Source organism: Danio aesculapii, chromosome 5, assembly GCF_903798145.1.
Source record: "Danio aesculapii chromosome 5, fDanAes4.1, whole genome shotgun sequence".
Taxonomy (NCBI): domain Eukaryota; kingdom Metazoa; phylum Chordata; class Actinopteri; order Cypriniformes; family Danionidae; genus Danio; species Danio aesculapii.
The window spans coordinates 59,213,470-59,238,192 of NC_079439.1; the positions used below are offsets into that span (position 1 = coordinate 59,213,470).

Genomic DNA, 24,723 nt, shown 5'->3' on the forward strand with positions numbered 1-24,723 from the left:
GGCAGGTTTCAGTTCTCCAGGCTGATGATGTGAATGGTGGATCACAGCTCTAACAAGGCTGGAATCATATCTGTGAGACAGAGAGTGTGTGTCAAGTGAAATTTGTTCAGCATCAGCAGGGTGTGTGTGTGTGTGTTTGTTAAAGACTGACCAGGGTAGTTCATGCTCCTCCTGAGCAACCTAAAGGAGTCCTCGGTCAGAGTGTGGATCTCGTCTCTCAGTCTCTGCCGGCCGTCCAGCGTCAGGTGCCACAGACAGGACTTCCTCTTTCCATCTCCAGAGACTTGCTGCGGCGTCTTCTTGAAGCTGTTGCTGAAGCACAGGTTATGGCGGATCGTGTTCTTCCACCCGTCTGGAGCGGTCAGGAAAAAGGGGAAGTGCTCTCTAGAAAGATAGAGCAGAATAGGAAATGGTCAGAGGCAGGGAATGAACTGGTGAAATTAGATTTTTTATAACAATTATTTGTGTTTTTACACTGTATTAAAAATAACAAAAATAAAATAGAAATAAATGATGATTCAAACTATTTATGCACACCCACAACTTGTACAACTTTTATATTTGATCTGTATTAATAGTTTAATTCATGTTAATTAAATTTTTACATGGTGAAACGGTGGCTCAGTGGTTAGCACTCACAGCAAGAAGGTCGCTGGTTTGAGCTCCGGCTGGGTCAGTTGGCATTTCTGTGTGGAGTTTGCATGTTCTCCCCATGTTGGCGTGGGTTTCTTCCGGGTGCTCCAGTTTCCCCCACAAGTCCAAAAACATGCAGTACAGGTGAATTGGATAAGCTACATTGGCCTTCGTGTATGTGTGTGTATGAATGTTTCCCAGTACTGGGTTACAGCTTTATAAGTTGGCGGTTCATTCCGCTGTGGCATCCCCTGATGAATAAAGGGACTGAGCCGAAGGAAAATGAATGCATTTCTTATAGATTTATTTTTCTGTTGAAATATATTAGTATAGAAATACATTTCCTATTTAAGTAATATTTAAAATAAAACCAAATGATTCATTAACTAGCCTACAAATAAATGTAAATAATCATTTAATAATAATAATAATAATAATAATAATAATACTTTGTATTTTTTTGTATTTGTTTGTCCTTTTAATTGTTTTTGTTTTAAATCTACTGAATTTTTGTATTTCACTCAAACGGACTTAAAATGAAACAAAGAAAATATTAATGTAACTACTTTCTTCATTAAAAGTATTTTATTAAATGAAATATATTAACATAAATATAAAACAGAACATGAATAAAATAGAATATAAATGTAGAAGTTTTATAAATAATTAACAAATTTCAATATTTATAAAGATTGAAATTTAAAAAAAAATCTATATTTTTATTTGTAATGATTTTTTATCTTATGAAATTAGGAGACAAATTAAAACACTTAAATAACAAACAAACGAATGAATAAATAAATAAATAAATAAATATATAAATAAAATAAATAAATAAACGTATTTTACAAATTAGAAATAATAATAAATTGAATTAACTTTACTTAATTTTGATTATTGTTTAATTTAAATACAAAAATAATAAATTATTTAAATATAAAAAACAAAAGGTTTTCTTTATTATTCCACACAATTCATTCATGTTGTCCCAACACAAATCGATTAAGTTAACGTAACACTTTTAACAAATTTATGTGGATTGAACATAAAAAAAATTAAGTTGTCCCAATGAAATCTCAAGAGTTGTGTGGTTTCAGCTCATTTTAATTAAGTAGTTTGAACAAGTAAAAAATATTTTTTTAATGTGGATGTCTGTTGAATCCCCTGAGCTCAGTGTTTGTGTATAAGTACATGTGTGTATTTGTGTATTGAGCATATGTGTGTGTCTGTGTATAGAGCGCTCGGAGACCTGGTGAAGTTGTAGATCTGCTGGACGTTGAGGCTGCCGCTGCGGCTGCTGCTGAGGGCCATGGCGATGAGGATGCAGTAGTTGACAGGAGGTCGAGGCCAGACACCGCTCTTCAGGCTCATGCTGTCCTGCAGGGCTCTCTGGAGACGCCGGCTCTGAGTCAAACCCAGCCTACGAGTGTTTGCCTTAGGGGTCCTTCCCTTACGAGTGCCCTTCACCTTCCGGCAGATTGGCACATCCACAGACGAAGCGTCATCTTCATCTGTCAGCTGAGGCAACATATTACAAATAAATTATAGCTACACTGAAAAAAAATATGGGTTCTACACAATTCCTTCATGTTGTCCCAACACATACTAATTAAGTTACCTTGACTTTTTTTAAGTGGATTGAAAATAAAACAATTAAGCTGTAAAACATAAATAAATAAATATATATACACTTTATAATAATAATAATAATAATAAAGGCAACACGACGGCTCAGTGGTTAGCACTGTCACCTTACAGCAAGAAGGTCAAAAAGGTAGTTCACAGTAATTGTCCGTAGTGTTGCAGCTGGAAGGGCATCTGCTGTGTAAAACATATGCTGGATAAGTTGGCGGTTGATTCTGCTGTTGTTACCCCTGATTAATAAAGGGACTAAGCCAAAGGAAAATGTATGAATGAATGAATGAATAAATGAAAAAAATGAATAATAATAATAATAATAATAATAATAATAATAGATAAAATTTGTAAAAAAAATACAACCAAATTAAATACGAGTAAAATAAATAAAGCAAAACTAAAATTTAATAAAAAAAATATTAAACTAAAATAAATGAATATAAATGATAATTAGAGAAATAAAAAAAGAGAATATAATACAAATTTAAATTTTTTTTTTAGCTATTGATAATATAAAAAAATAACTCAAAACTCTAAACACTGAAATATTGGCTATCTAAAACTAAAACTAAATAAATAATTAATCTATATATAGAGAGACTAAAATCAAAATAACTAAATAGAGGCAAGTCATGGTGGCGCAGTGGGTAGCACAATCGCCTCTCAGCAAGAAAGTCGCTTGTTCGAGAACCGGCTGGGTCAGTTGGCATTTCTGTGTGGAGTTTGCATGTTCTCCTCGTGTTCATGTGGGTTTCCTCTGGGTGCTTTGGTTTCCCCCACAGTCCAAAAACATGCGCTTTAGGTGAACTGAATAAACTAAATTAGCTGTAGGGTATGAGTGTGAATGAGTGTGCGTGGATGTTTCCCAGTGTTGGGTTGCGGCTGGAAGGGCATCCGCTGTGTAAAACATATGCTGGATAAGTTGGCCGTTAATTCCACTGTGGATACCGCAAGAGAATAAAGGGACTAAGGGACTAATAATAATAATAATAATAATAAAATTTGTAAAATAAATACAACCAATTTAAATGAGTAAAATGAATAAGCATATAATTTAAATGAATATAAAATGTTAAATAAATTTTTAAAAGAATATAATACATGATTAAAAAATAACTCAAAACCCTAAAATAAATTAAAACTAAATAAAATACTTAATCTAGAAACTAACTAAAATCAAAATAACTAGATAAAGGCAAGTAAAGTAAACAAGCCTCCTAAAAACAAATATTAAAAAAGCTATGCTAAATAACAACAAGGCAATGCGGTGACGCAGTAGGTAGTGCTGTCGCCTCACAGCAAGAAGGTCACTGGTTCGAGCCTTGGCTGGGTCAGTTGGCATATCTGTGTGGAGTTTGCATGTTCTCACCATGTTCGTGTGGGTTTCCTCCGGGTACTCCGGTTTCCCCCACATGTCCAAAGACATGCGGTAAAAGTGAATTGGGTAAGCTAAATTGTCCGTAGTGTATGTGTGTGAATGAGTGTGTATGGATATTTCCCAGTGATAGGTTGCAGCTGTAAGGGCATCTGTTGCGTAAAAACATGTGCTGGAGAAGTTGGCGGTTCATTCCACTGTGGGGACCCCAGATTAATAAAGGGACTAAACCAAAAATAAAATGAATAAATAACAACAACAAAATCTACCATTAGTCATTATCTTATTAATCTCATATTTTTACAATGTAGAATTGGGCAAGTTAGCTACATTTACAACATTACAGTCTCTGAATGATGTAAAAAAAAATGTGATTAAATTAAATATAAGCTTTTGTCAATTTGTCTGAATGTAAGTGTAATGTTGTGATGGCTGTGCTTACGGTTTTATCGTACATTAACATTTATTCAGCATCGAGGGTGATTTGAAATCTGTAACTTGTATTGTTTGAAACTGAATTAATAGATTGTTAAAAGTACCAAGTTGAAAAATGATCATATTAATGTGTTTTGGGAATAAACTAAATGCTCTTAATACAGATCACAATGATCTTAGGTTCTGAAGAAAAAAACAATTATGTGGAATGAAAATATGTGCAGCTAAAGAATGACTAGTGGGGTATCACTAGACTATTGCCTACATGATTGACTTGCTGTGTGATCAGTTTAAAGCTTTGTACTAAGAGATTTAAAAAAGTACACCTTAATTATGAAATCAGCACCAAGCCATTAAAAAAAAGGGCTGACATGATTTAAAATATAAAGTTCAAGTCAGAATTATTAGCCCCCCTGAATATTTTATTCCAGAATTTCTATTTAATGAAATAAGATTTTTTTTTTCAGCACATTTCTAAACATAATAGTTTTAGTAACTCATTTCTAATAACTGATTTATTTTATCTTTGCCATGATGGCATATTTTTCTCAATAGTTTTCAAGATACTAGTATTCAGCTGAATGCGCAATTTAAAACCTTAACTAGGTTCATTACACTGTAAAAAAATAATCCAGATTTTCACAACATTACTGTAATTTTTCACAGTAAATTACAATAGTATCACTTTACAGGATTTAACTTTAAAAATTCACAGTAACAGGTTGTATTCAGAATTTTATTGTGAAATTAATCCAATTAGCATGATTACAGCAAAAATACAGTATAAACTATAAAAATGACTATATCTTTTATATCTTTTGCATGTTAGTTATAGGAATTCAAATTCTTTTTTATTTCATTCAACATAGACATTAATACAAATGAACTTTTATACTAGTATTGGCACTTTCTTGATATTTAGAAATAACAGAACGTTACTGCAGTGCCAAAAACAATTTGGTTCCCTCTTCAAAAATAACTTGAAAGAAAATCATCCTGTATGGAAACGACATTAATGTCATAGTACATTTTCATTTTTGAGTGCACTGCACCTTTATTTAATTTTATAGGTTAACATGAAAATATGAAATAATTTTAATGAACTTAACTTTGTGCTTAGCCAAAAATGTAAGAAACTGGAACAAAAGTAATTGATTCATAAAACCAAACACTGTTAAACACCCAGTATGATTTCAAAGTCAGGGTAAATGTCAGAATGACTAGCCGAGGAAAGCCTGCTTCACAGTAAAATATAGTTAATTCTACAAGATAATACTGTAAAATCACAGTAATGGACGTTACTGTCTACTGTGAAGTTACACTATATGGTATACACTATATTTCACATCACAGTAAATTACTGTTTACTACCTCACAGTAATTTGATGTGAATTTACATACAGTATTTTACTGTGAAAGTAATGCACTTATTAGCAAAATAATTTACTGTGAATTTAAGGTCAATTTTTTTAGTGTAGGTTAACTCAGCAAGTTATTGTATAATGATTGTTTGTTCTGTAGACGATCAAAAAAAAATGCTTAAGGGGCTAATAATATTGACCTTAAAATGGTTTTAAAAACACTAAAAACTACTTTTATTCTGGCTGAAATAAAACAATTAAGACTTTCTCCAGAGGAAAAAATATTATTGAAAATACTGTTTTTAATTTCTTGCTCTGTTTAACATAATCTGGGAAATATACAAATTCACAGGAGGGCGAATCATTTTGATTTCAACTACATGGTTATTTCAATAAGCTGATTTTATTGAGTGGGTGTGCTTGTGCATATAAAAACACACCTGGTATTCGCTGGAGAGGGAGGTGTCCAGCACAGACTCATTCAGACAGGTCTCGTCAGGCAGCAGCGGCTGTTCAAGAACAGGTGTGCTGCTTCTTGGCGCTGCTGGTTTCGGTGGGGTTGGCACTTTGGGGAGGTTACTAGGGTATTTTATGGGGCAAGCTAAACTAGGATTCACCATCAACCATAGGTTAGGCTGGATTACAGGATCTTTAAAAGACAATAACAACAAGAAACAATAATGTTGAAGTGCACAGTAACAAGATGATTATTCCTATGGATTAAACAAAAACTGGAAAATGTGCGAAACATTCCCCTATTCCTTCTTAGAGAATCCAGTATGATTTTACAGAACAATTTGTAATTCTTAAAGGCCTAAAATAGTTTTATACATATATTTTATAGCTAATCAAAATATAGATATAAATGATAAAAATAAAAGACAAAAAAAAATGCATAAATAGAACATGAATATATATATATATATATATATATATATATATATATATATATATATATATATATATATATATATATATATATATATATATATATATATATATATATATGCACTAGTTAAATAATAGTTTAAAACCAAATAATTATATATTATACATATTAAAATAAGTAAATAAAAAAGTAATATCTAGAATACAATGCAAGAATAAAATCTAAATATTTGTATATAGCCCATTTCGAACTAAATAACCAAAATCTAAGATATATAAATAACTCAAATAGAAAATAAACAAAATTAACACTCATTATATACATTTTAGAATAGAACTAGATAAAAAAAGATATATATAATATATATATATATATATATATATATATATATATATATATATATATATATATATATATATATATATATATATATATTCATTCTGACATGAGGAGATCGCCTTGGGTGATTTGTGTGTATGATAAACTGCAGGAGTGGGCTATGCAGTGATTTTGTGAGACAGACACACACCTTTGTGCGGGAGCCCGAGACTTCTGTGCGCGGTTGGTAAAGAGGATCTTCTGGAGATTCTGGCGTAATGCCACTGCGCCAAATACTGGTCAGTCCTCTTCTCATCTGACGAGCCACACACTTTATTCAGACAACTGGAAAACCAACACTTCTGACGGAATCACTCAATGGGTTAATTTACCGTGGTAAAATTGATCGGTCGTCGTCGTCAGCTTTATTTCCTCATTCATGTCCCAGTCGTGTAAGCAGCTGGTTAAATGAAGTTCGAGAAACTTACTTTTAGATTGAAGTTGTAAAAACATTTTATCGACTATGAAAAAAAACCATCCAGCAAATCGTTCGATAGCAAAGTTTATTATCTCTTTTATCCAGGGACATATTGTTGTATAGTATCAAGAAAGATATGCGGTGATGTGATTAATTTCCACAGGTGGTAATCATTAAGCTTCATTATTAGAATTCAACATAGTGTTCGACGAGTTTCGTTGATCACATCGACTCAAAAACTTCTCAGTGTAGCCTAGTTTTATATTTAAGAATGAAGTTATATGAACATAGTTTACAAAATGCTGTTTAGTAGGATAAACTTTCACTAGTTGTGACTATACGCGCTGACACTGACTTTATATAGGATTCAACAGGGTGCGAATTAGGCTATATTGACTATAAGTGGTTCACTTATTTTCAGTAGTTTCTGTAAATAAATATGTACGCGTCATTGAGCCAAATTCACATATTTAATTAAATTACATCGCATTGGTTATCAAACTTGTTTTTATGGGATAATGTGCAGATTTTGACCTATATAGGCTATGTACCCTCTGATGGGCTATTTCACCTTTTCCAAAGTCAAATTGAAGGACTTTTCAAGTATGTTCCAGGTGCATTTTAAAGTAGATTTAGGCTTTTAGTAGGTTTAGGCTGTATGTAGATTAAAAACATCAATTTTTTTCAAGACAAGTGACTTTCAAACACTTATGCAGGCCCCTAGCCAGCCTGGTGAAAGGGGTGGTTCTTTTTTCCTAAAATATGTACCTTTTTACAGTTTTGCCTCATTTTCTATTTAATTCTGAGGTTTAAATACTTTTTAAGCACTTTTTTGCTTGAAAAAAGTTTTAGCTTGCCGGATGGTCATCAACCACACTTTTTGATGTACCAAAAACATTTCCTAAAGATTTAGAAGAAAAAACTATGAGAATAAAACTTATTTTTCAAATACAAATTTATTACATCATATATCATTAGGAAAAAGAATGCTGTTAAGCTCTTAAGTTTTAAATAAAAAACTAGCCTATTGTTATTTTCACAATTTATTATGGCATGGCATTCAAAATTTGACAAATGAGCTTGTGTATGGGATAAATTCTAGACCTTTGTCAGTGAGGGGTGGGTCTTTCGAACCATCCGAACCCCCACTGGCTAAGGGCCTGTTACGGCATCTATCTGTAGATCTGCTGGTGTTCTGATTCTAGATTCAGACTACCGACTGAGTATTTTCCTGCATAAAGAGGCTGCTGGGTCTGATTATACATTCACAATGGTATAATACTTATATAATATTATTAAATTATATAATAATATAATTTTTTTTTTTTATTTATTGTTAATGTTATTATTTAAGATACAGATCACTGTGAGCTATTTCCCACTCTTTAAAGAGTTGTTCCCCACACATGTTGTTTTGATGTTCTTCAGGGGGACCAAAGGTTAATTAGGGGTGTCAGACATTTTACAAAATGCTGTTTTGTTCAATTAACGTTCACTAGTTGTGACAACAAGGCTACCCACTACTGACACTGAGTTTGTCTTTATTTAAAATATCCAGCCAATATGACCTGTATATAAATGTGGTGATATTTTCTCCTTATAAAGAGCAGATGGTCAAGTGGGGAGGGGGTTGGTTCACAGCGCCAGCGACTACTTTATCATTGTTTAGTTTATACATTTATTTAGATACAAGTGTTTGTAAGATGTTTTTCAAAAACTAATAGACCTACTAAAACAGTCAGGTGTTTTTACCTGCGGTGATTTGCATTGGTTTACTCCTGAGTGTGTCAGAAAACATGGCTAAAACTCACCATGACGCAGATTCCCATATTACTCTTGTATCTATTATTGCCTATATCACTCTCTTTAGAAAACAATGGTGGTTTTCAAAATCTTAGGCAGCTTTACTTGTTGTCTCGCTATTAGGCAGTGACTTTGCAGGCAGCCTAGTGCATGAAGGCACCTAAAACTGATTTCAAACAGACTTCTGAGGCAGCATAAACTTTTAAGGTACAGCAAAAGTTCTGACTTTATTTTATAAAGCTGTGATTGAAAGCATAATATGCATTGGATTTACCGCTGGATTGGAAACAGTTCAATCCTAAGCCAAGCTTGAACGTTTGCTGAAGACAGCCACGAGAATATAGGGAAAAGGGAACATTGATCCTTAGAATCTTTCTATGAGCAATCAGTTCTAATATTATCTGTCAATTAGACTTTTAAATATGTAATATTTGTGTTGATGATTGAATGTTTGTGTTGATTTATGTTGTCTGTTTTTGTTCAGTGTTTGCAAATGTGGGCCTAGTGTCCAAGACAATAAAGTGTAAACAAACAAACTAACTACACTGAAAAAAATGAAAGATGATTCCTCGGATTTACTCAATTTTTTTACGTTAAGGAGTTGTAAACAATTTATTTGGGCTGAATATAAACAAGCAAATGAAGTTAAACATTATTAAATTTAATTTGTTTGTTTAACTTTAACACAAATAAATAGTTTCCAACAGTTTTGCATGCAAACCTTTTTTCAGTGTAACATAACGATTTAATCTTTTCAACTATGGAGACTTTTGGTGATAACTAAAGGAATATTTTCTTACTACAATACTAATTACAACTTCTTATTAAGTGTTTTTTTTTTTTGTCAACTGTCAGAAAAGGAATGCACAGGATTGTGAGTTATTGAAGGCAGTGAAGGACACATCTACTGTATGCTAACTTCTAAATTTGATCATAAGAAAGAACCTTCAGTGATTTAAATAGTGCAGAATTTGAATTCTGTTGTGTCTTGATGCCTTCCTGCCTTGGAGTGCTGCCTCTGAAAGCCAAAGTTTAATGTGAACAATGAACACATGTTTTTTTTCATTGTTACTATATATTTTTGCAGAAAGAGTAAAAGCTTCTCTGTATGGGTTCATAAAAGATTTGGAGCCATGCTACATGAAATCAAAGTAATAAACTCTCTATTTAAAACTGTATCCCTTTTCGCTGCATGACTTCTGACTGAATGTGCTGGAAATTTACTTTGTATTTTCCTCACTATTTGCATCTTTTTGTTTTACACCAGTGTTTCTCAATGCAGGTTCTTACGCCCGGGTTTGATACCCTCTGTTTTACACAAATGCTATAATTCCAGTTAGCAGGTGAATAGTTTTTTGTTTATTCATTTTCTTTTCAGCTTAGTCAATTTATTAATCAGGGGTCGCCACAGCGCAATAAACCACCAACTCATCTAGCATATGTTTTACACAGCGGATGCCCTTTCAGACGCAACACAACACTAGGAAACACCCATACACTCTTGTATTCACAGTACACACATACACATCGGCCAATTAAGCTTATTCAATTCACCTATAGCGCATGTCTTTAGACTGTGGGGGAAACCGGATCACCCGGAGGAAATCCATGTGAACACAGGGAGAACGTGCAAACTCCAAACAGAAATGCCAACTGACCCAGCTGGGGCTCGAACCATTGACCTTCTTGCTGTGAGGTGATCATGCTACCCACTGCGCCACCATGACGCCCCAATGTTTTTCGTGACCTGTGAAAATGATGGTAATGACTTGTAAAAATGACTCATTTTATAAGTTTGGATTATATTTACCATGATTTAACTACAATAGCCATATTTTTATGTGTAGTAAAACCATGGTTGCTTTGGGTAAACGCTTATGTTCAGTTTCATTTCCTTTTCCAGTTGTGGTAGAGAAATTAATTTATGTGTAAAAAAAAAAAAAAAACAAGTCATGAAATCTGTTTTAAAGCAACTTTGATTTATTTAAAAAGTGTTGCAGCATCAAAATTCTGTAGATTTTTTAAAAAGAAAATCATTGATAAATAAGCATTTCATGTCATGTCCTCTCTCTGAGATCTCAGTTTGTTTGTAATACATGTGTATTATTTTAAAAATGAAATAGTTTTCATAAAATATTGACCATGTTCTGCTCAGCTGGAGAAGAAGAAGAAGATGAGAATAATGCCAACCAGGAGAAACACCATAGCCAGAGACAGAATGACAGTGATCACCACCATTGCGCCACTGCGTGCCCGAAGACCAGTGTCAATCTGCTGGAAATCATTGACTGGAGAAAAAGAGTAATTAAATCACAATCACAGGCCTATATTACAAGACACTTATTCAAAATTATTTTTATTAATGCAAGGCTCTTACCATTGGTGGTCGTATCAGTCAAAACTGAGCTTGTGTCATTTCCAATTATATACGACATGCTGAAGGAGAAAGACATTTGAGTTTGTTGATTAATCTTTAAATAACTGCTCTGATATAATGAGTCGCACAGATATAACTCCCATGGCTATGGGTTTTCATACAAATGGTTTTTAAAATAGTGAATCCCTGTAAAACATAGGTCTCAAACTCGACTCCTGGAGGGCTGCAGATCTGCACAGTTTTGCTCCTACCCTAATCAAACACAGCTGATCCAACTAATTAAGGTGTTCAACTAGAAACTATTAAGCAGGTAAACTAAACTGCAGAGTTGCGGCCCTCCAGGAATTGAGTTTGAGACCATTGCTATTAAACCTCATTAGAAGCTAGTCTCTGTCTGTTTTTTATGCTCTCAAATTGTGGGAAATTTTTTTAAAAACGGCTATACACTCACAGTTCTGACTTTTTCATCATAATGTAAATTTATATCGGACTATCTATAGAGTTGGTCATATTATTTTTGTAACACAGAGAATCAAAATTGCAACAAATACATTTGCTGCCAGGTTTATGAAAGCCCACATCATTTTCTAAAAACAAAGATAAAATTCAAATAAAATTTTGAGTGAAATCAAAATGTATACACAATTGTGAAAAATAGTTGCAGTTCTGACTATTTCTAATAATTCCAAGTTTTATAAACTAAAACTTCCAGGCAAGTTTGTTGAAGGAATTTGGAGTTAAACTATGCAGGACACCGGCCCTCCACGACCGAGTTTGGCCACCCCTGATCTAGCTACTGTGAATTTATATCTCACAATGTCTCTGAAAGATTGTCTTGCAAGTCTGACTCACAATTCTCATTATATTTCAGTATATAGTGTCAGAATAAATTCACAATTATGATTTTTCACACAAATGATACTTTTTAAAACAAATTTGCATGTTCTCTCCCAAATTCTGCCTTTTCTCTGAATCATGAGCTCATATGTTACAGTTAATTCATACTCTTTTTGCTCTGAATTGTAAGAAACTTGAGAATTCTGAGAATTGTCAAAGTCCAAATTTGAGAATTTAAGCTGGCAGGTACCTGTAATTTAAAATGTGTACTTATATTCAGGGATGGGCAAAAATAGATTGAGATGCTTTTTTAAAAAAGGTTACCAAATACCTCAGTTTTACATGCATCAAAATAAACTATAAAATACAGCAGCCACAACAAGTATCAAAATAAAATACTGTATTTTGAAAATACTACAAAATACTTTTACAAGGAAGCATTACATTTCTTCGCAAACCTTCCATCAATAGGCCTATTCAATCAATCCTCTCACCCTTAAACTGACTACCTTGTAGGAATCACCATTGTACTTACTTTAATTCATCTTTAATTTGTATTTCTATAGCACTTTTACAATTTAGATAGTGTCAAAGCAGCTTAAGATAGAAGTTCTAGTAAATTGAAACCGTGTTAGTCCAGTTAATGTAGTAAATGTCTTATTTTCTTGGCATCTACATCAGCAATTCATTTAAAACCACTATTATTTGTGCAGTTTTCTCATTCTCCCAAGAGGTTTTAAGTTCTTTAACTGAAAGAGTCTCTGTTTATCCTCTTAGTGAACACAAGTACACCATCTTCAGCTGTTTTTTTAATTTTATTTCTGAACTTCCTCTGCATTTCCAGTTGCAGCACTGAGACTGAGAATGATTATGTGCTGAAGGCTCCTCATCCTGTTTTTGGACTGATATTTTATTTCATCTAATTTCTTAACCAAAGATGCGGATGCGTTGTACACTACACTGCCATTATATATTACTAGTCTTAGCATTGTGCAGTATACTATTTTCAATGATTGTGGACTTGCTGCCAGACCTACCCCTGCCATTTGTCTGTTATTTTCTTTATATGTGTTGCAATTTCCATCCATACTCCAAGAATTGACCACCTTCTTCAATATTAATTAATTTTCTTTTTTGGATCTCTAACCTAGGCAAATAAACTGAGAAAGCACCAATCAGAGGTCGCATTTTTATGATGTCATCATGTAGACTTCTTACAAAGTATTTTACAGTATTTTTAAAAATACAAAAACATAAGACACTGAAGTAATTTTGACACAAAATATTAACCCATTTTCATAAACTCTATCAAATACAAATTACGTATTTGAAATACTTGTATCTTTGGCAGATTGGCAGTATTTATGATGTACGCATTTGAAATAGGTATTTCAAATATAAAATAGTATGTCATTTATATTTGATGAAAATGGGTTTATATTTTGTATCGAAATACTTTAGTGTCTTGTATTGTTGTATTTTGAAAATACTGCAAAGTACAAAAATCTACATGATGATATCATAAAAATGCAGCCTCTGATTGAGATCAGAACAGAAAATTGATTTGTATTGAAGAAGGTGGATAATGCTTGGAGTATGGAAGGAAATTAAAGCGTGGCAATACCTACATTAATTCACAACTGTTTAAATTGCCATTAGTTTAGTTAATGAAGAGGAAATCTGTCTGCCTAAAGATGTCAAACTGGGTCTGTATAGACTATGCAATGTCGTCATTTCATTGGCCCATGAACATTTGCTGCCTGTTATCAAACTATTTGATAACTGTAACAGGTTAGCAACTTAATGTTAAAAAAGCTATCATAACATTATTTATCAATATGTGGCTCATTTTGGATTCTTGGAAGCTATAGAAATAAAAAATGTATAACAGGATATACGTTGGGACCATTGTTTTTGTTTACATCCCTTAAAATTTTCTATATGAAACACTATTTTTTACTAATACAGCAATTCTGTCTATACAGACTAGTCACAAACACCAGACTCCGGTTATACGGAGCAGGTTATATCAGCAGGATATATATGAAGAGTTTATTTAAAAATAACTCAATTTTTTCTCTTTTGAGATATCATGTTTTATGTTGCGCACTGAAGAAATTATATGGAAATTACTAAAACTGGAGTTTTTAGTTTTCAGAAATCATGTATTGCATTGAGTAGGCCTACTGAAGAGTTCCATAAAACTAGATTTGAGAAATATTCTGTGAAAAAAAAATTAAATAATCTTTATATATCACCCTTTTTAAAATATACGAATTTTAAGAGGTTGAATAATCATTGTATCGAGATTATATCAATTGTATTGGCCACACAATGGGTGGAAACATAATCAACAGATATAATACTATTTTCTAACTTATTATCTGCATTGAACAGGGCTTCCTGTATGATTCTTGTTTTATCAAAAAATAACACTAACAATAACAATATCACTAAATGAATAAAAACAACAACAAAAAAGTGCAGATATCTAGCTACTTATGTACAGTAAGAGTAGAGGTCTTGCTCAAACTTGCTCAGAGGAAAGCTGTTACTATCAAATATAGTTCACTTCATGTTTAACAGTAACAAGGGATTGATAGAATAGGCCTATTCATGGAAGGTTTGCAAAAAAGGTTCATACTTGTAAAAGTATTTTATAGTATTTTTAAAATACAAAATTTGAGAAAAATACTTTATTTTGATACATTTGTGGCTACTGTATTTAGTAGCTTGTACCTAAAAAGGAGGTATTTGGTATTTTATTTTATAATACATTTCAATGTATTTTTGCCCATCCCTGCTTACCCCCCCCCCCCCCCCCCCCCCCCCCCCACACACACACACACATACACACACAAACATATTCTTACCTGTATGTTGTTCCATTTTTGAGGTTTCCCAGAAGGTACCACAACTGACTAACAGGACAAGGTTGAACTGTGAAATTCACTGTATCTGCAAAACACACAAATCATGATGCTATCATGAGGCTACATAACATATATATTAAAAAAACACAATCAAGATAAAAGTGATGCATACTGTTTAGATTGGCGGGCACTTCTGTGTACAGCAATGAAACACTTTGGTTCCCATAAACCGAGCAGTCAGGCATTTGGAGTAGAAAAGAGTTTGGAAATGTACTCGCCAGCACCCCATCGGTGTTGGGATTCAGCAAACTGATTGGTATCTCTGAAAAAGCAAATGAATAATAAAAAAACATTTATATAAATAATTATTACTGCACAAATTTGTGATGTACAGAAAAATATTCTGTTTTACCTGCAAAGTTTAGGGGACACAACACCCCCAGGATGAAAAGCACGGCCAGCATTTTGTCCTTTAGAATTCTGTTGTATGAACGACGAGTGTTCTGGATGTAACTGTTGCATGGGAAATTATAAAATAACAGTAAAGCTAAAACCAGACAAGCAGGAATGAACAGAATGATTGAGCCAATCACTGGGCACAAATAACAGGTTTATCTAGGCGCTTATAAAATAACAGCCCTTCCCTGTGATACACCTTTGGGAGGTCTTCAATCAGGAATGTGTGCTCTAACTGACAGGGTAAACCCTATTATATTAAGAGTAGGTGAGGAACAATGACTAAAGCTTGGCTAACATTCATGCTTTCCAAACCCATTTGATATTCCTTCTTTCCTTTTGCATGCTTGTGAAACACAAATGTGCTATTTATTTTTTTACTGAAATCAGTAAAGACAAAGAAACTCCTCTAATTATGTATAAAATATGTTTTATTGTTAACTTTCTTTGAAAACAAGATGTAAATAACCTTGGACAGGATGTAAATTTGTAAAACTTTTCAATTATTGTACTTTTCTGCTGCTTTTTTATTCTTTCTCATTTATATTATGTGTTTGTTCCCATTTCCGGTTCTCATTTTGAAACACATTATGCTAGTTTACAATCTACAATCACTCAGTAGGTTGTTTACTGATATAAGTATTAAATGTGTAATTTTCAAATGATTGGATTACATGTCTGTCGCCACCTACTGGACTTATTTAACATCTAATTTAACAACCTTCCGATATTCTTAATGGCATTGTTTCTACTGCTGTTATTATTATGTCATTTCTATACTGGTTTATCTCTAAGTGGTCTAGAAACTCCTCATTTGTCTGCTAGTGTAGCTGTTTGTGTGTGTATCATGGCTCTGCTTTCAGTTGTTTTGTGTCTTAAGCTCATCCAGCTTCACACACACTCTGGATCAGGATTTGTTCTCCCCAGTTCCTCTGCCACCTCTTCTCTTCCTCTACAAATCATTCACAGTGTTTCTATACACTGATCCTGACAATGCAATCCAAGCCATGACTGCTGCGATTGTGATAAGTGTAATGTCACTGGCCACCTGATCTGTGCAACCGGGGATGGCGCTCAATAATATGGGCTGATCAGCCGGCACTGCACTGAGACACCAGCAAATCAGCTGACGGAACTCTGTTACACACAACACCGTCTCCAGAAACTCACAAGAACACACTTCTCAATCTTTGAGTGCGTCTGAATCTCTTACCTGTCGACAGCTTCCTAGGGAAGTGCTTCTGGATGTGACCCTCCATGTGCCTAGAGCAGGGGTGCTCAACCCTGCTCCTGGAGATCTACCATCCTGCAGAGTTCAGCTTCAACCCTGATTAAACACACCTGAACCAGTTAATGAGGACCTGACCAGCACTTGATAATTACAGCCAGGTGTGGTTAATGTATGTCGCATTGGAAATCTGCTGGAAGGTAGATCTCAAGGTTGGTCACCCCTGCTATAGGCACAAGGAGGGTCACATCCAGAAGCAGACTGCACTTCCCTAGGCACAAGCTCTTTCTTGGCCAGGCAGTCGCTAAGACAGCCACTTTCCTCACAGAAGCTCTGGAGATCTAGGCACAGAAGCCGGACGCTCCAGGACCAGAATTCAACATTTGAGACAATCAAACCAGTCCAGCAGCTGGAGGATGGGGCAGGCAGGAGCTGAAAAGACATTGGGACAACAAACCTGGCAGCTGAAGCAGCTGCCCCTGACAGTCCTGCAGAACAAACACAAATATAATGTCTCGTGTTTGTTCAGTCCTTAGACAGGTCATTGATAGCCGCCTACAGACAGTAAATCACACCCGTCTGATTATGACAAATGACTTTTACAGACAGAAACATTTCTAAAGCATGTTTGAATAGAGGAGGGAAGAAAATGTCTTACTGGGAGTCCATCAGACCTGCAGATCCCAACAAATACTGAGCCAAATCTACCTTGTCCCAGCAATGGGCCCTATGTAGCTGGTCTACAACACAGAAAAGCACAAGAAATTAAGAAAAAAGAAACAACATTCAGCGGTCTGTTTAGTGACAAATCCTTTCATAACTGAGTTGTAACATCTAAAATATGAGTCAGTGCTGACCTCTGCGAGAGCGTTTGGCTGGTCTCCTGGATGAGGTGGATATTGTTTGCTCTGCCAATCTGCTGCTTCTTTTCCTTTGGACTGTGGACACATATGGCCCGTTTCCACTTAGTGGTATGGTACGGTATGGTACAGTAAGGTTCGGTATGCTTTTATGGCCGTTTCACATTCAAAAGATAATTAAAAGCTAATCGTATCGTTTTGGTAACCCTTTGCACAGAGTACCAAGCAGGACTAAAGGGTACCAAAAGGCAGAGCTAGACGCGCAGCTGAATGCTATTGGTTTACAGAGAAACGTCACTCGCTCGTGGAGTTAGCCAGAATGAAAACCGCCATGTTTTAAATACACAGCCGAGACATTACATCGTAATACTATATGCATATAATAAAGAGCCATGGTCGACCCGAGCTCAAACAAGCCTTGTCATTGTCTTGATGTACAGCCACAAAGAATAACAAAATCTGCCGTGTCCTGTTTTTGTTTTACGAGGCCGTCTAAAAGTGTGAGCAATTTTGCTTTCTCCAGGGAGCACGCGATCGCGTCTATATTTGAAATAACGCACTTCTTGAGCTGATGAGAATAACATGTGTGTGATTACTGAGGAGCTTCCGACATCTGATCCTTTCAGAAAAGAAAAGGACAAACACGAGAGTGAAACACGAGAGTGAAGCGCGAAAAAAACAAAGGAGAAGCCTGACAAAACACAGGAGCAAATTGTTTCAGCAACCTGAATCATGAACAAGCTGCCATGTTTATCATCGCCTTTTGGATTATTATGAACTCGTAATGAAGGAATTACTCTCTAACAGAGGTTACATGTGCTGATGAAGATTAAAGGTACAAATGAGAGGTTTGCACTGACTGTGGGGTCTATGTTGTGTGTTATTTTTTAACCCAAATAAGGACTAAATGTATGCTGTGTGTAGTTTTTCTGTAATTGGTAACATTTCAGAGACTGTAAGAATCTGTATGTGTTCATATATGTTGCATTTATTTATTTATTTTATATAATTGCAGACGTTACTGTAGGCTATTTTGCACCGTCATTGATCTGCAATTAAAATCAAATTATCTTCATAGAAAAGTTAGTAATGAACATTTTTACACAAGTATTTGTGTATAAAGCATCTGTTTTGTGAGAAGTGCTTCTCATATGATATGTAAACGACCCGTACAGCTTTACTGTAGACATTTGCTCGAGCGAGAATGACGAATAATCAGCTAACCGAGGCAGAGGTGCCAAGAAAGCTCAGTGGTGCCATCATGTGTGTCTGCATCCAGAGTTGCTGTCTGGGTGAAAGCTGTACTCCTGGATCTGGAGCGTCCTGAGGCTAAAATATAAATCACACACAGCAAACACTGATTATTGATTATTGATTATTAATAAAACAGTTCTCAATCTCAGTGGTCATATTTGTGTTACTTTATTTGTAACAACTTTCCATTAGAACTTAAAATTTTAGTCTCCTGTCATTATAATTGTTTTAAGCAATAAAATACATTTGAATTTGCCAATATTTTTTTATTATGTGTTAACTTGCATAATAATTTTTTAATATTTATTCTAACATCGTACAACGATATACCAGATGATACAGTATATGGGGTTGAGTGGTGAGTGGGGCCCGTGCCCCAGTAGAACTTTATGTCTAACAACTTCTCTTGTTCATATGTATGACTGCCTGATACCTGAACCACAGTATGCCCAAATCAATAAAAGCGAAAAGGGAATGAGGATAGTTTACACATTATTCCACATTTGACTAATGTTGGTGTAAAACTATCTAGAATTTTTTTTCTTTATATTTTAGGCAAAAACACCATTTCTTTTTATGAACCAGTCACAAAAATACTCTCAAAGATCATTGTAGAAATCTGAGTGTGCTAGAGGTGAGTACACACTCTTTCCTCTCTGCACAAGGCACTGTATTATAAACACCCCATGTTACAAAGACTTTGAAAAATACAATTATAAAAAAAATCACCTTCTTTTGTTGAAAAAGTACATTATATTGTATAAATGCAGATTTTATTTAAATATGTATACTACTGATAGCTGTACTGAGCACCTTATGCACGCCTTAACTTTTTTCTGAGCTTGATTGTGATGTAATAATGTGCGCCTTTTGTAAAGCTGCTTTGGAACCCTATTTTTTTGTCAAGCACTACAGAATTAAACAACAATTTTCCTCACTTCAACTTCACTTCATCCAAGTTCAGATATTTGTAGAAGTTTATGCAAATTGGTGCAAATTTAATAAGATAATACCTTTTTTCTTTATTTTATACCTTCAACTGCATTGTTTAACCTGTAGTACCTACAGTGCTCAGCATAATTGAGAAGACCGCATTTTATCAATTTCTCAGTGAATATAGGCAATGTATTTTGGTGCATTTAAACAAAACAGATTTATTAAACAGATATATTTTTTAAAATAATATTTTAGTCATCAAATATATTTAGAAATTGAAAGATAATACAATTAAATTCTAGCAACATAATGCATAAAAATTACAACCTACAAATTTTCAACAAAATTTTTCAATTTTTTTTGCTTCTCTTGATTTTTCCTTTTTTAAAATTTGTATTTAATATTTTTCTATAACATAAATTTGGGTGTACTCGTTTTTATCACGATACTCATTATGGTGAGTTATTTTGTTAGATGAGCTCCAGATTTCTATTGTATATGCACAAATATAATATTGTATACCTTACTATTAAAAATATGAATTTGAAAAACAGATTTGTGATGGATATGCTGAGCAATGCATAACATATGAAGAAATTAAAACTTTTTAACTTCTTAAAGATATTCTGTCACACACACTTGTCATACTCAGGGGTGTAGATATGGTTTGAACATTGGTTAACAAAATGGTTTGAACATTGGTTAAATTATGTTTCATAAATTGAACTTGCAGGAAATAGTTGACTGACTGAATAAAATGCTAAATCATTGTTTGCTAGTTGGTGGCGCTAACAGACCAGTAAAAACTCCACCATGAACACTGAGCAGTTTTGTCGATTTACGTTTCAGCTGAAGTACAATTATATTGAATTAAGCCAATGAACCGTACATATGTACTTACTGTAACTTTAAATAAGACGAACATTCTGCTATTTTTTCCAGACTTTCTAAATCACGAAAACTCTAATTGGTCGCAAATTGATGAGCAATAGTTGAACATTTCCATTTTTGAGCAATGTAGGGGGTCTTACCATTAGTACGTGAAGCAAAATTCGCAATAGATTTAGCACAGATTTAAAAGAAGTTATAAAATATGCTGATTCTACACAAACTATTGCGATCACGTTAGAAATAAATGTTTTTTTTAATTAAGCTTTAAGCACTGGAGTGATCACTGATGTTTATCTCCCCCCTAACTTATTCCCCTGCAAACTACGCCTTTTGTCGTATTAATTTTGGCCAAATTAGACTTCATTGTTGGTCATGGAAGAAAGATAATGACCAACAACATAAGCGATTTTCATTATTAATTAATTAATTAATTAATTAATTAATTAATTAATTAATTTGTTTATTTATTTAGGTTAATTTATGCAGGAAGAGTTCCCATATTTGCATATCTCGCGCTGAGATGACGTCAACATTCCCGGAACGCGTTCCACGTTCTAAAACAGTTCCAGAAGTCTTTCTGCAAACCGAGCGGGCATTTCTACAGCACGATCTAACTGAGAGGTCGAGGTAAGGAAATGACCGTTTGTCTGTCGTTTTATGTGTATTTTAATGTTTACGAATTGGTATAATGCATGTTTGATTACTTTTATTTGGACACTTAAGAACACAGGTGAAAATAACGAACATGTTTAGTCGTTTTGAATAATACAATCGGTTGGTCTGGCTAAACTTTTCGGTTTTGTTCCTTTAGCCGGCTTCTCATATATGACCACTGTGACCACGCAGGACGTCTCACCATTGCGAACGGACCAGGGGGTCCCTGTATCCTTTAACCCACACTGGGCTTCGAGCCGTTTTTACAATAGCTCAGCCTGGGTGAGTTTCTTTAACAGTCTGCATGTAATGTTTCACTATAGCTTTACATGTAGGCCTGTAGTATTATGATATGATATGATATCACTGTCTTCTTGCTAACTAGTGGTGTTTGGGCACTGTAATATACCTTTTTTTAGTCTATACTGTAAAGCTGTTGATGTATATTTGCTTTGTGTGTTATGTTGTTGTATATATGTAATTTCATGTTTGTGACAAACACAAAGCTGTGACCTGCTTGATAATAGCATCAAGCAGTTCATGTTTCACTAGTTTTTATCTTTCCATTTTCACTGTCTCCTTGCTAGTGGTGCTTTAATACTGTAAAATACTTTTTGTAGTCTGCAATAATATAGTCATACATTTTCTGAATGTGCCAGCCAGAAGAGGATGGGCTCCCCTGCTGAGTCTGGTTCCTCTCAAGATTTCTTCCAGAGGAAGTTTTTTCTTGCCACTGTCGCCTTTGGCTTGCTCACTGGGGGTTTGAAGGCACTGTATAACTGTATGTTTTTGTTTTATGTTCAGTGTTGCCAGATATAGCTGACTTTTACCAGCCCCAATGCTCTCCAAAATCCTCACAAAAAAACGCCCAATATATCGGATTAATATTTTATTAACCTAGAAATTTTTAACCATACAGCAACCAACACCTGCAGTCACAGAACCACAACATAACCGGATCACGTTGAAACACTGCCCCTTCTCACTCGCACACTGCACTTAATGTTGTGTAGATTACACTACCTTTTAGAGTGTGTTTTATTTTTGAAATCAGGTATAAATTCGACCCATTTGGCGTTTTAAATTCTTTTGAACATACGGTACTGCTTGTCAATCAGACAATGCTTCTATAATTGTTCTTGCTGTCAATTGCAGGGAAAAAAATGTTTGATAAAAATGTCATGATAAACCGCTGTGAGTTTTACTGCAGGCACTGCGTAAGAGTGGCAACACCAAAAGCTCCAAAATAAAGGTGCTCCGATCAGGATTTTTGTGGCCGATCTTCGATTACCGATCACTTGAAGCCATTTCGGCTGATAACGATTACTGATTACAGGGGCTAATTAAAGTCTTTTATAAATCATGTTTTTATATATGTTTATTACAAATATCAAATAAAAAATGCATTTATCGGTAAGCAACATTCCAACCTAAAACATAGCTGTCTGTGCTTGGTTACTTAATAGGAACGGTTTAGAACAGAGATGCCCAAACAAGGGCCCACGGGCCAAAGTTGGCTCATGATAAACTTTGATTTGGCCCTCCATCCCCTGAGAGAAGGGAGGTAGAATGTTGGGGGTAAGGCCTTTAATACAAATTGTCATTTCTAATTTTAATATAACCTTTCATTTGTTTGATTTATTGTTAACCTACAAAAAAGCATATTTACATTAAATGTTACAATTAAATGTTGTGAATTAATCTCATTTTTTTAATGAACATACTGTTGCTCAATGGATAGAGCACAATTCAGAAGTCATTGGTGAGCAAATCAAGGAATAGGCAGGTGCAGCTTGACATTAAATTCCATTAATCGGACATTAAACTTATAAATTGTATATATATATATATATATATATATATATATATATATATATATATATATATATATATATATATATATATATATATATATATATATATATATATATATATATATATATATATATATATAAATAAATAAATAAATAAATAAATAAATAAATAAAAATATATCCAAGGCAAGTTTATTTATATAGCACATTTCAAACACAGTGGCAATTCAAAGTGCTTTACATAAACAGGAATAAAAGAGAAGTATAAGAAAAATAAAAAACAAATAATAAAAATTATAAAAAACAAAAAACTGATTAAAAACAGATAAAATGTGTTAAAAACTGGTTATAAAAGAATGAAAAAGAAGAGAAAAACATAAAAGTGCGATCTGTCGGACGTAGCACAGTGCTCATTCAGTAAAGGCACAGCTAAACAGATTTGTTTTCTGTCTTGATTTGAATGTGCCTACTGTTGGAGCACATATGATCATTTCTGGAAGCTGATTCCAGCAGTGAGGGGCGCAGTAGCTGAAGGCCGATTCACCCTGCTTTGACTGAACTCTTGGAATATCTAGTTTATCTGATCTGTTAGGTTTGTATTCAGTGAGCATATCTGTAATGTATTGAGGTCCTAGGCCATTTAGTGATTTATAGACTAGTAATAATACTTTAAAATCTATTCTGAATGTAACTGGGAGCCAGTGTAAAGACCTGAGGACAGGTGTGATGTGCTCTAATTTCCTGGTTCTGGTCAGAATCCTGGCCACAGCGTTCAGGATGAGCTGCAACTGTCTGACTGTCTTTTTGAGAAGGCCAATGAGGAGGCCGTTACAGTAACCCACCCTGCTGCTGATAAAAGCATGAACAAGTTTCTTTAAGTCCTCACTGGAAACAAAGCATCTTTTTCTTGCAATGTTTTTGAGATGATAGTATGCTGATTTACTACTGCTTTGACATGACTATTGAAACTCAGATCTGACTCCAGAATCACACCAAGATTCTTGACCTTATTTTTTGTTGTGTGACCTTTAGAGACAAGGTACGCATTCACTTTGAGAACCTCATCTCTGTTCCCAAACGCAATCACTTCAGTTTTCTCTTTGTTCAATTGAAGAAAGTTTTGGCACATCCAATTGTTAATTTCATCAATGCATTGGCAGAGGCTGTCAATAGGGCTGCAGTCATTAGGCAGTAAGGCTAAGTAGATCTGAGAGTCATAAGCATAGCTGTGGTAGGAAATTTGGTTCTTTCTCATTATTTGGCTCATATAAAGGTTAAACAGGAGAGGTGCCAGAATCGAGCCTTGTGGGACTCCACATGTCATGGGTGTCCACCTCAACCTATGGTCACCTATACTGACATAGTAACCTCTCCCTTCAAGGTAAAATCTGAACCATTTGAGGACTGTTCCAGACAGCCCAGCCCAGTTTTCCAGCCTATCCAGAAGTATGCTGTGATCGACAGTGTCAAATGCGGCACTGAGATTGAGCAGTACCAGCACTGTTAGTTTGCCTGAATCTGTATTTAGGCGGATATTATTGATAATCTTTATAAGAGCGCTCTCTGTACTGTGATGTGGTCTGAAAACCAGATTGAAAATTGTCTAGACACCC

At 34.4% G+C, this 24,723-nt stretch overlaps 2 protein-coding genes across 3 annotated transcripts; both read right to left on the bottom strand.

Annotated features, from left to right (window-relative positions):
* foxr1 (forkhead box R1) lies at positions 1–7,165 on the bottom strand. The gene is made up of 6 exons (XM_056458563.1): positions 7,042–7,165; positions 6,861–6,965; positions 5,883–6,091; positions 1,883–2,151; positions 152–384; positions 1–70 (listed from the first exon to the last, which is right to left on the bottom strand). The coding sequence occupies exons 1-6, from the start codon at positions 7,160–7,162 to the stop codon at positions 42–44; spliced, it is 966 nt and encodes a 321-aa protein (XP_056314538.1). The 5' UTR covers positions 7,163–7,165; the 3' UTR covers positions 1–41.
* Positions 7,166–10,272: 3,107 nt separating this feature from the next.
* zgc:194948 (uncharacterized protein LOC796981 homolog) lies at positions 10,273–15,574 on the bottom strand. 2 transcript variants are annotated; one of them, XM_056458562.1, is made up of 6 exons: positions 15,430–15,574; positions 15,190–15,339; positions 15,018–15,102; positions 11,308–11,366; positions 11,072–11,218; positions 10,273–10,677 (listed from the first exon to the last, which is right to left on the bottom strand). In XM_056458562.1, exons 1-5 carry the CDS (start codon positions 15,479–15,481, stop codon positions 11,082–11,084), a joined length of 483 nt encoding a protein of 160 aa, XP_056314537.1. In that variant the 5' UTR covers positions 15,482–15,574; the 3' UTR covers positions 10,273–10,677; positions 11,072–11,081. The 2 variants fall into 2 exon arrangements, with proteins under 2 accessions (XP_056314537.1, XP_056314536.1); XM_056458561.1 differs by lacking the exon at positions 10,273–10,677 and having other exon boundaries at positions 10,889–11,218; positions 15,430–15,572.
* Positions 15,575–24,723: the final 9,149 nt, after the last annotated feature.

What these genes read in the sequence shown, in the direction of transcription:
- foxr1 (XM_056458563.1), bottom strand. Translation starts at nt 7,162, where the DNA reads ATGTTTTTACAACTTCAATCTAAAAGTAAGTTTCTCGAACTTCATTTA. An exon ending in GACCGATCAATTTTACCACG is followed by an intron (nt 6,966 to 7,041) that starts GTAAATTAACCC and finishes GTGGCTCGTCAG; the next exon opens with ATGAGAAGAGGACTGACCAG. An exon ending in CAGATCTACAACTTCACCAG is followed by an intron (nt 385 to 1,882) that starts GTCTCCGAGCGC and finishes CTATCTTTCTAG; the next exon opens with AGAGCACTTCCCCTTTTTCC.
- zgc:194948 (XM_056458562.1), bottom strand. Translation starts at nt 15,481, where the DNA reads ATGCTGGCCGTGCTTTTCATCCTGGGGGTGTTGTGTCCCCTAAACTTT. An exon ending in GTGTCCCCTAAACTTTGCAG is followed by an intron (nt 15,340 to 15,429) that starts GTAAAACAGAAT and finishes TTGCTTTTTCAG; the next exon opens with AGATACCAATCAGTTTGCTG. An exon ending in AGTGCCCGCCAATCTAAACA is followed by an intron (nt 15,103 to 15,189) that starts GTATGCATCACT and finishes TGTGTTTTGCAG; the next exon opens with ATACAGTGAATTTCACAGTT.